We start from the raw sequence: 11,694 nt of genomic DNA on the forward strand, positions 1-11,694 counted from the left end.
GAGAGAGAGAGAATAAAAGAAAGATGAAGAATGAAGTCTAGGGTTAAAAGCCTTATGTGCAGTAGGTAAGGCCTTCCTACCTGCTTTTGGGTGCTGCCCAGCCTCTCCTAACAGCCTGTAGGACTTACCAAATCAAATCCCCAGCAGAGCTAGCCTGGGCCATCACACACCTCCTCTGAAACGCACTGGTGTTAGTAACTAAGAGACGTGTTCCCCGTATAGATGGCAAGGTCACTGCCTCCTCTTTCCCCTCTAGCCAGGAGTGAGAAGCATGGCAGAGCAGCAGATTTTTGCATCATGCCCAGTCACTTTACTTCCTTAGCCTGGAGTCTCAGACACTCTGGCGTCTGACCTCAACATCTTGCCCATCAGACAGCTGGTCTAGGGGAAGTTGGTCGAGCAGGGCTGCACTATTGCCCAATTTGTGGAAATGATATCTACAAAAGTGTCTGTGGCCGGGCGTTGGTGGTGCACGCCTGGGCTACCAAGTGAGTTCCAGGAAAGGTGCAAAGCTACACAGAGAAACCCTGTCTCAAAAAAACAAAAAACAAAAAACAAAAAACAAAACAAAACAAAAAGTGTCTGTGTCCTGAGAGCCTCCAGAGATCTGCAGTACATGGGCTGTGCAACGGTACCCAGCAACCCCACGGCTGAGGCCCTGAGGCCATCTCTCTCCATTAGCCGTGGATGTCAAACTTACCTTCATCATCTCTCCTGGTACCCACCATCCACTTGGTCTTGAACACAGAATTCAGGGGTAAAGACATGTCCCAGCCAGCCTGGGCCTTTGTTTACCTGTAACGTGAAGGTTCTCTCTTCTCTAGAGCCAGTTCTTACTCTCGGCCACCAGGCTCTTCCAGTTTGCTACTCTGGTCCTGATAGCGACCTTAGCCCAAGTGGATGCCCAGAAGATGGAAAGGCCCCGGCGTGGGGCTCACTTACGAACTCCCTGCTTCATCAGCCTCCTCCAGTGTTCCACACACCCTCCCAGCCACCACAATCTCCAGTCTCCACAGGTGGGAGTGGGCTGTCGGGAGGTTCTATGACAGGGTTCCCCCAGTTCCCTGATGGGGCCAGGGAGGATGATTCTCAATGTTCTCCCCAGCTCTCCTTGAGCCTCAAGTACCCCAGCCAGCAGTGGTTGAGGCTTAGCTCCTGGGAGTTCAGTGGGTGTAAGGCTAAGGGAGGGAGAGAGAGAGAGAGAGAGAGAGAGAGAGAGAGAGAGAGAGAGAGAGAATATCTGGTAGGTCTTATGGTATGGGTATGTGAGTGCTGGTTAGAGCATTTGGATTAAAAGGAGAGATTTTTAATCTCAAATCCAGTGGGCCCTCACTAGGCATACCCCGGGCATCCCTGTCTTTGAGGGAGGGAGAAGGCCGTGGAGGGAGAGCTGCTCCTAGTTAAAGCCTCTGACCGCACAAACTTGCTCTGTAGTCCCCTTACACTTCTGTCTGTCTGCGCTACCTTGACTGTATGTGCCAGATCTTAATCCTGAGCTAGTCACCCCCAAATAGAGGCTCCCAGGCCCATGTGCGGATGTGTGCCATGCCACCTGTGTGTGCGTGCCCCAAGCTAGTGTCACCTCTCTCCTCCAGCCACAGATCCTTGCAGCTCTTACCTTTGTTCTGGGTAACCTTTGAAAGCTAGGTGAGTTTGGGGGCGTTGTCTGTCATCTGTCTGTCTGTCTGTCTGTTTTGGACAATGCTGGAATGGAACTCATGGCTTCAAGCCTACTAGACAAGTACTTTCCCCCTGAGCAACACCTCCCAGCCCCAAAGGGAGGTAGGTTTTTGATTTTTGTTTTGTTTTGTGTGCATTTTGTTTTGTTTTGTTTTGTTTTAGACAGGGTCTCACTCTGTAGTCCTGGTTGGCTTAGAACTCACTATGTAGACCAGGCTGTCTTTGAACTCACAGAGATCTGCCTGCCACTGCCTTTGCCTTGTGAGTGCTGGGATTAAAGGTGTGCGTCACCACTGCTTGGCTCTAAAGGAAAATTTTAAGATGGTGTGCTTGATTTTTCCTGTTCTCTGCCCAGCTACCCAAATACATTCATGCCACACACCACAGACAAATCCCTCTGAGTTTCCTGCCTGCCTAACATTAAGACTGAGGCCTGGGCCTAGGAGAAAGTACCTGGCTGAGCCTGGTGCTGGCCATGCCCTGGGACCAGTGGACAGTGGGGAGTGGTAAGGGGAGCCAGAGGGAGAGGACAGCATGCTTTATAATTAAACTCAAATCAAAAAATAGAAACAGCATCAAGTGTGCAGAGACAGGCGGCTGGAAGCCGGCAGGACACACTGTCAGTCAGAGAAGACTACGGCCTGGGCAGGATCTCTCCACAGGTGGGTGAATGGCCCTAACTCAGGAGCCCCTGAGAACACTGGGTAGTGGTGCCCAGAGCACCTCTGCCTATGTTATGCTTGTGTCGGGCAACTGTGAGGTTTGGGTTGGAGGAGTCCAAACAGGTCAGAGGGAGAGGCACAGAACTCGGCCTCTCACCACTGTATGGCCCTGGGCCTACTGCTTTATCACTCCAGGCCTCAGTTTTGTCTTCAGAAAAGTAGGGATGTTGATACTGCCTGCCTCATGAGAGCACTATGTGGACTCAGTGGGAAGATGTGAGTATTGGGCTATGTCTGGGCTGTCATGTGTTTCCTTGAGCTGTGAATATAATCAAGAACCAGAGATCCAGGTGAAACCTCGGCGGACTGTGGAGATCTATCCTCTCCAGGGCACTGCTGGATCCTGAAAGGCTGAGAGTGATTACAGCAATATAAATAACGAGATGCCCCAATTGGGGCATCTCCCATGATGCAGGGAGTCCAGGAGGCGCATATCATTTATGACATCATGGGACTCTCCCAGCAGCTCCTAGTGAAGATTCAAGCTCAGAGATTCTCACTCAGGCTCATCTCCCTCCAGGGATGCAAGGATGCACACTGGGCAGAGACCACCACAGGCTCACCCTTGGCATCTGTCTGCCATGGTCCCCCAAGTTCCTTTCCTAGTCTCCTCCATGCTCTACTATGAGAACTCCATCCCCACCTGGCCTATGCTTCCCCGGGGGAGAGGGGAGGCAAAGAGGGGGCAGCTGGGAATACAAGGAGGAACGTGTCCTGGGGTCACAGCTAAAGAGGTAGGCAGCAAACAGCTGTCCTGTCCCTTGCTGCCTGGGCAAGGCCTGAGGCTGCAGGCCTGTGGGGCAGTATTCTAGAAGGCTGTGGTTCCTGGGAGGAAGTGGGAGACAGGCAACAGAGAGCAAGTGTGTACCCCTGTAAACAGTGGTAGTGTGGGCAAGAAAACTGCTGCCCACAGAGGCAGCTGCTTGCCTGAAACCACAGGGAAGTAGCGGCCAGGTATCTCAGGGAGCACCCTGAGGGGTACCATGAGTGTGAAGGGAATAGGCTTGTTCAGCCATGTCTCATTCTGACATAGCTGAGGAAAAGTACAAGTCAGGGTCAAGCAGTGCCCTCCACAGACCAAGGGGCAGCAGGAATCAAAGGAACTGCGTCCCTGGGCTGCCTTAGGTCTGGGGATGGGGGAAGGCCTAAAGCTTAAAGAATGGATGACTGAGTGAGTGGCCTGGCTTTGACCAAGAGATGGGAGGAACCCTCAGTGGACCTGAGCAGGTAACTGGGCTACATATATCCTGAGCACCGGAAGCAAAGCCCTAAGTCGGACCTGATCATGAGAACCTAAGTCCAAGAAAACTTTTCCTACAGATCTAGGTGAGACCTGGAAGGCTGAAAACTGTTCCTAAATCCCTGACAGTTCTGGGGCACAGCTGTGCTGCCTGGCAGCCAGCGGCCACCAGAGGGCAGCCTTACCCCACGCCAAATTTAGCAGGCCTGTAAGGGGCCTCAGGCTTTTCCCAAATCCCTGTCTGGTTCCACTTGGAGTTGGAGCATTCTACCTGGTGGTTCCAGGCCAGAGTGGCTGTTGGACTCCTCTGGATTCAGGGGCCCCCTCCAACTCAATGTCCCTTGGTCTGGCGTCACTTCCTAGAGTCCCCTCTGCAGCCCGCAGAATACCAGAGAACCCACAGAAGTCAGGCAACCCTAGCAATCTTTACCATGAGGAACTCAGGTCATGACAAGAATGAAAACCCGCTTAGGCCACAGAATGTACCCTGGGCAAGTTTTAAGGGAAGTCTGTTCTCTAGGTACCTCTTCAGCTGGTCCCCCATCTTCAGGAGGGTTAGAAGGACAAGTGTTTTCAATACCAGAGACACTAGGGGAAGGGCCACTGCTTCAGTCCCAGCAGCCTCGGCCTGCTCTCATCCCCACCCCCCCCCCCATTGGCTCAAATGCGAGGACCTGGAATTCTAGACGCTTCACAACATTTGTGTTCTGGACGGAATCTGCCTTAGCACTGTCCCACTTACATGCAGAGTCCTGCCCCTGCACCCAGTCCCCCATTCCTGACCCCAGACCATGCCCTAGGTAGGTGGCAGGCCACTCAGCCTGCCCTGAGAGGTCACAGTGGGGGATGAAGGATAAAGCCCGGTCCTCAGTTCCTCCTAACTCACCATCCACCCGCTGGGTGAGCTTGGCCAAGCCAGTGGCCTCTTGGGTGCCTGTTTCTTTTTCTAGTCTTGGTACTGCCTGCCAGAGGGAAAAGATGCTCTATCCAGTCTGTACCTTCTCTAGTTACTCCTTGAAGGGACCAGGGGCAGTTGGCCAAGAGAGGTCCCCCTTCCCACTACGGCACCAGGCCAGGGTTCTGGTGCCTCTGACACCCCAGCTCTGCAGGGTCCCGGAGGATGGCCTGAGCCAGCTGACTCCAGACACAGCCCACCCCATCCGGGTGAGGCCTGCCCAGCTCCACTGGCCTCCATCACGGGGGTAAGGAGGAAAAGCCTGGGGCCTATAAGCAGATGTGTGGCTCAGCCCTGACAGGCTGGTGACTAGCCCCTGGCAACTGGAAGGTGTGGGGAAGGAACTGAAGTCACTCAGAAATAGACATCAACCCCAGCCATTTGTCTTTAGATGCCACTGAATTGACACCCCAAGCTTCAGTGTCCCTCTGTGGAAAAGAAGGGACATACCACAAGGGATACATCATGCATATGAGAGGCCCCAGCTCACCTGGTGTGAAAAGGCTGATCAGTGCCAGTTTGTAGCTGGGCTCTGACCCTGGACAGTGCTCTGACCTCAAGCATCTCAAAGTTTGAGGGACCAGACCTAAAAACAACGTGGGTCGGGGCTGGAGACGAGCTGCCTGAGTTTGAACGGACATCCTGGGCACTTTTTGAGAACTTCAGCCAGCTGGGGTTTCCAGTGACTTAAGGGGTAGGGTCTGTACTGGTTTGTCCTCCAGAGATCCCCAAGGTCCCCAATGCCAAAGCTTCTAACATCCACAGCCTCAGGAAAGGTCTACTTAGCGCCATGGCATTGACAAGGGGATTCTAGTTCTCCTTGTTCCCAGGGAAAAGGTTCTAGGTTCTAGCCTCATTCAGCATAGCTGAGGCTGGCCCCACAGCATCTCAGGGGTTCCTGGTACTGCATCGCAGGCCTCCCTGTCCACTGGACCCGTCCTCGGGAAGCCTGCTCCAGCTGCTGACATATCCACTCTGTTCCAGGATGGACTCAATGCAGAAGCAGGACCTTCGGAGGCCAAAGATACATGGGGCGGTCCAGGTGCCCCCCTACCAGCCACCCACGCTAGCCTCACTGCAACGATTGTTGTGGGTCCGCCGGACCGCCACAATGACCCACATCAATGAGGTCTGGCCCAACCTCTTCTTGGGAGATGCGTAAGTAAGACCCACAGAGGAGCTGGGGTTGGCACAAGGGTGTGAGTAGCAGGCCAAGCCTCCTCCAGCTCGCATCCCTTGCCTCTCACCATTGCCTATACTTGCCTGTCTTCTTATGTTTATTATGGAAACAGGACACAGGTAAGAAAAATATACAAAACACACACAAACCGTTTCATCTTCCAGAAATAGAGAATTACCTCTGCAGTTCCCCTTCTCAATGGGTAACCACGCTTTAAGTGACAATTTTTTATTTTATTTTATCTTTTTAAGACAAGGTGTCAAGAACCCCAGGTTGGCTTGAACTCCTATAAACCTGAGGAGGCCTCAAGTTTTTGACCCTCCAGCCTTCATCACTAAAGCACTGGGATCACACGTGTACATCCCCATGCCTGTTTTATGCTGGAGATCAGACCCTAGGCAGGCAATGCACAAACTGAGCTATGTGCCTAGCCTGCCTAAAATAATTATCACCATCATTATCACTGACCCAGAAACTCACTGTGGAGCCCTGGCTGTTCTGGAACTCACTAGGTAGACCAGGCTGGCCTCAAATTCACAAAGGTCCTCAAAAGGAAGAGTCCTTTTGAGTGCTGGGATTAAGGCACATGCTACCAGGCCTGTCTCATTAGTTTTGTTTGTTTGTTTCAGTTTTTCACGACAGGTTTCTCTGTGAAACAGTCCTGGCTGTCCTGGAACTCACTCTATAGACCAGGCTGGCCTTGAAATCACAGAGATCCGCCTGCCTCTGCCTCCCGAGTGCTGGGATTCAAGGCGTGTGCCACCACACCTGGCTTACATCTGACTTTTAGGTGGGTGCTAGGGATTTGAACTCAGGTCCTGGGTTGGGGATTTAGCTCAGTGGTAGTGCGCTTGCCTAGCAAACGCAAGGCCCTGGGTTCAATCCTCAGCTCCACATTAAAAAAAAAAAAAAAAAAAAGATTTGAACTCAGGTCCTCAGACTTGTATGGCAAACAGCCCATACTGTGTGTATTTTATGGACAGTATCATTTCGTTAAAATTGTGTGACACAATGTTATTCTGTATAGCTGTGGTTATTATTATATAATATTCCATAAATTCTTCATTTGAACTGATCCACTTTTAACTGCTTTGGTGAACCCTAGGAGCATTTAGTACAGGTGTCCTGAGTTCCCCAAGGTTTCTATGAGAGAAAAGGAGAGAGAGAAACTGTTATTTTCTCCTATGAGTTTTCTTAAATTTTAGAATATATAGACTTAAATATATAGAAAGAATTTAGAATTTTTCCTTTGTATTTAGAATTAACTGGGCTAGAGAGATGGCTCAACAGCTGTTCCTCCAGAGGTCCTGGGTTCAATTCCCAGCACCCACACGGCAGCTCACACCTGTTATCCCATGGAATCCGATGCCCTCTTCTGATGTGCAGAGATGTACATGTGGACAAAACACTCATATACATACATAAATAAATCTTTAGAATTAAAGTGTGGATTAATATTTAATTAACAAAATTCCTTTTTCCACAAGGATAAAAATTCTTGCAGACTTTTAAAAACACATATGTGCTTTTTCACAGTTCTATTTTGGGTAAAAATGCCATCACTTTGTAATACTGTTTTGAGATATGCTTTATATAGAAAGCTTTTTAAATGAATCCTACTACATATTTAAAATTTTTTTTATAACATTCTGTTTTATATCCTGTATTTTCACAGGTTCTTGAAAAAACATAAATATCTTCCCTTGTTTACCTGCATTTACCACATTGTAGTGATTCATGGTATTTCATAATTTAGACACACAGGAATTTGCTTCACCTGAGGGGTGTGTTCCCCATTCCCCAGTGGATATCTAAAACTAAAGACAGTGTTAAATACTCATAAAATATGCTTTTTCCCCCTACTAACACATAAATTTGTGAAGTTCAATTTGTAAATTAGATTAAGAAAGTAACACTAATAATAACAAAACAGTAATTATTATATTAAGTAAGGGCTAATTAAACACAGGCCTGTCACACCATGACACTGTAACTGAGATAGCCACTAGACAGTTAATGGTTAAAATAGCATATGCAGTGTGGATGCACGGGCCCACAGAGTAACGCTTATCCTTGTTCTAGCTTACTGTCTGTTGTTGTAATAAAACATTGACCAAAACCAGCTTGGGGAGGAAAGAGCTTATTTGGATCACAGTTACAGCTCACCATCAGTAGAAGCCAAGGCAGGAGCTGGGAGCAGAAACCATGGAGGAACACTACCTACTGATCTGCTCCCTCTGGCTTGCTTAACTCCCTTCCTTATACAGCCCAGGCCCACCTGCTAGGGATGGCACCGCCCACCGTGGGCTTCGTCCTCCTACACATCAATTAGCCCCAGAGACATGTCCACAGGCCAGTCACTGTGGCAGTTCCTCAACTGTATGAGGTTTCCTCTACAAAGATCTGTAAAATTGACAACAACTGTGACAGCCTGGGGCACAACACAGCGGGACAGTGCAAAACTTAATCTATTAATTATTCACTGATAGAATTTTTTTTTTTTTAATGTTTTAAGCCATAGTTGACTGTGGGCAAATGACACTGTGAAAAGTCAAAACCACAGATAAAAGAGGATTACTGTACCACACTGAATAACCTATTAAGTCAAATAAGTTCTCAGCCAGGCAGTGGTGGCACACACCTTTAATTCCAGCACTAGGGAGGCAGAGGCAAGAGGATCTCTGTCGGTTCAAGTCCAGCCTGGACTACAAAAAGAGTTCCAGGAAATCCTGTCTCAAAAAACCAAAAAGAGAGGGAGAAAGAGAGAGAGAGAGAGAGAGAGGAGAGAGAAGAAAAGAAAAAGTTCTCTTCCCTAATATTTCAGGTTTTTGTTTTTTGTTGGATTTTTGTTGTTGTTGTTGTTGTTGTTTTCCCAGAGCTGAGGACCGAACCCAGGACCTTGTGCTTGCTAGGCAAGCACTCTACCACTGAGCTAAATCTCCAACCCCAATATTTCAGTTTTAAATATCACTAAATTTAGCTTATATAATGTCTGTTGGCGCATTTTGAATTCTTCCTTTTAATCTGTTCCTAGAAGAAAGTGTTTGCACAAAGTATACACACATTTCTAAAGCTTTCGATGCATGTAGGTACATGTCCGTCCAGGAAGTTTAGGTCTAGAGCAATGGTTCTCAACCTGTGGGGCCACGACCCCTTGAACAGCCCTGTCACAGGGGTTGCATATAAGATAATCTGCATTATCAGATATTTACATTACGATTCATAACAGTAGCAAAATTACAGTTACGAAGTAGCAATGAAACGATGTTATGGTTGGGGGCGGGGTCGCCGGGACACGAGGAGCTGTATTAAAGGGTGGCAGGGTTAGGAAGGTTGAGAACCACTGATCTAGAGGCTTGCCCTCACCAGGGAAGTTCACTGTTCAGTCTCTACCCTAGGAGAGTGGGATGGAGGGATCTGATCCTGTGAGATCCACCTGCACACTCTAACTTCCCTGTGCGTTTTCCTCAGCTATGCAGCCCGAGACAAGAGCCGACTGATCCAACTGGGCATCACCCACGTTGTGAATGTCGCTGCAGGCAAGTTTCAGGTGGACACAGGTGCCAAGTTTTACCGAGGAACACCTCTGGAGTACTATGGCATTGAGGCTGACGACAGCCCCTTCTTTGACCTCAGTGTCTACTTTTTGCCTGTTGCTCGATACATCAGAGAAGCCCTCAATACTCCCCGAAGTGAGCTGCTGGGGACCCCGGGCAGGTTGGGGTCAGGTGGGATGAGGGTGGGTCAGTGCTACGCATTTCTCCAGGAGCCCCGATGGGGAGAGAGTCCAAGGCACCAATACCGTCAGTGACCCGCCCACTCTAGGGAGCAGATGGCTATCATGAACGAGTATATGGCAGAAACCAACAATTTCAGATGTAACTGAGATTCAGCGTGGGGGCTGGAGAGATGGCTCAGGTGGTAAAAGGGTCTGCTGTGCAAGATGAAGATCTGTGTTCAATCCCCGGAACCTACATGAAAAAATCAGGGCGCGGTAAACGTGTGCTTGCTATCGCAGCATTAGGGAGATCAAAATAGGAGGGCAGCTGAGGTTCACTGGCAGGGCAGCCTAGCCAGTGAGTGCTGGCCAGCTGGGAGACCCTGTCTCAAAAAACAAAGGTAGACAGTGCCTGAGGAGCAACCTGCAGAGTTGACTGCTGGCTTTCAAATGCACACGTACATTTCAAATGCACCATGTGTACCACTGCGCGTGCACAAACACACCCACCCACCCACACACTCCATTATCATCACTAGTATAACCATACCCTTTAGAAAGAGGCCAGCCCACTAGGCAGAAACCACAGGACCTAACAAAGACTCATAGAGGAAACACAGGTAGGTGAAAGGTTCCATGAGCAGGAGAGAGAACAGGGCTGAGGGAAAAGAAGAGGGTATTCTCTGTGATGTAAATCCAAGGGACTCCAGAAGTTTGGGGATCCTCTCCTAGAGCTGCACTGGCTATCAGAGGAAGCCCCTCTGGACCTGAAGGGGCCCAGCTGCTCATCTTGACCCTACCCTAAATTGCTGTGTGGCCTTGAGCCTCTGTGGCCCCATCTGACAAATGAGGATAGTGTCAGTTTTTCCAGGGTGTTGAGACAGGTGGATAGAAGGGATGGCCATAGCTGTCCCTCCTTCCTGAAGGTTTGGTGGGTGCAGATGGCCAATGCTAGGTTTGGTCTTCCTACAGGCCGCGTGCTGGTCCACTGTGCCATGGGGGTAAGCCGTTCTGCCACGGTTGTCCTGGCCTTCCTCATGATCTGCGAGAACATGACACTGGTAGACGCTATCCAGACGGTGCAGGCCCACCGAGATATCTGCCCCAACTCAGGCTTTCTCCGACAGCTCCAGGTTCTGGACAACAGGCTGAGGCGGGAATCAGGGCAACTCTGATGTAGGGAGAGCCCGAAGCCCTGACCCCTCCATCCAGCGCAGCCCAACCTGACCTGCCTGGCCTTGGGGATGGCAGTCTCAGCTGTTTCCAGAGACCCTGAGATGGGACCAGTGAGTCAGGGCTCCGCTGAGGCAGAGGCAGGGCAGGCTGGGTGTCATCCTTCAGCCAGTGGAGTCCCTTGACCCAATATAAAAATTCTTTATGCACAAGAAAATTCAGTCTGTCTCTATAATAAAAAGTTCATCAAAATGAAGATGTTTTTGAGACAATGGCTTTATTGTCACGACAGCCTTAAGCCTAGAGATGGCTTGCCAGCTCTGACTCAGCAGCCTGGAGGGGAAAGGAACCTGAGGATTTGACAAGGCCCCAAGAGGAGAGAGCGCAGGTCGGGGATCAGCTAGTGATAATGTTCTGGGTCAAGAGGAGGTTTGGTACAGCGCTGAGGACTGGTGACTTCTTCCTCATCCCGTCCCTTTTATACCCATGCCCAAAGCTAAGGTGGTTCCAAGTGTCACATCCTCTCCAGGCCACAGTCAAAATTCACTTCCGGGGGCCAGCCAGACGGTTCATCAAGTAAAAGATTTTGTGGCACAAGCCCTGACAACCTGAGCTCACCCTTCCACCTTATAAGGGTGGAGAGAGAAAGACTCCACAAGGGTGTCCTCTGACCTCAGACTACATTCGTGCTCTGACACATTGCACACCCTAACATATCATGCGTACACATAGTAATAGTAATAAAATAAAGTCTATTTTAAAATAAAGTGAATGAAGGTCTAGTGAGAAAAGAAAGTGACCTCAGGCCTGGGCTTGAGCATTTGAAATCTCAGAGCCTGCCCCTAGTGACACACTTCCTCCAACAAGGTTCCTCCAACAAGGTTAAACCTATTCCAACAAGGCCACACCTCCTAATAGTGTTACTTATTCAAACCATCACACCCAGCATGACACAAACCATGTAGGTGTCTCAGTCCTGTATCCCACACTTAGAGGCAGAAGGATCAGAAGTTCAAGGTCATCCCC

At 49.6% G+C, this 11,694-nt stretch overlaps 1 protein-coding gene across 3 annotated transcripts; it reads left to right on the plus strand.

Moving 5' to 3' along the window:
* Positions 1-4,362: 4,362 nt before the first annotated feature.
* On the plus strand, positions 4,363-10,924 carry Dusp13 (dual specificity phosphatase 13). Of its 3 annotated transcripts, none has more exons than XM_036200028.1 (4): positions 4,363-4,844; positions 5,582-5,755; positions 9,249-9,469; positions 10,468-10,924. In XM_036200028.1, the coding sequence occupies exons 1-4, from the start codon at positions 4,489-4,491 to the stop codon at positions 10,668-10,670; spliced, it is 954 nt and encodes a 317-aa protein (XP_036055921.1). In that variant the 5' UTR covers positions 4,363-4,488; the 3' UTR covers positions 10,671-10,924. The 3 variants fall into 3 exon arrangements, with proteins under 3 accessions (XP_036055921.1, XP_036055922.1, XP_036055923.1); XM_036200029.1 differs by having other exon boundaries at positions 4,363-4,542; XM_036200030.1 differs by having other exon boundaries at positions 4,369-4,442.
* Positions 10,925-11,694: the final 770 nt, after the last annotated feature.

The sequence above is a fragment of the Onychomys torridus genome, chromosome 9 (assembly GCF_903995425.1).
Source record: "Onychomys torridus chromosome 9, mOncTor1.1, whole genome shotgun sequence".
NCBI lineage: Eukaryota > Metazoa > Chordata > Mammalia > Rodentia > Cricetidae > Onychomys > Onychomys torridus.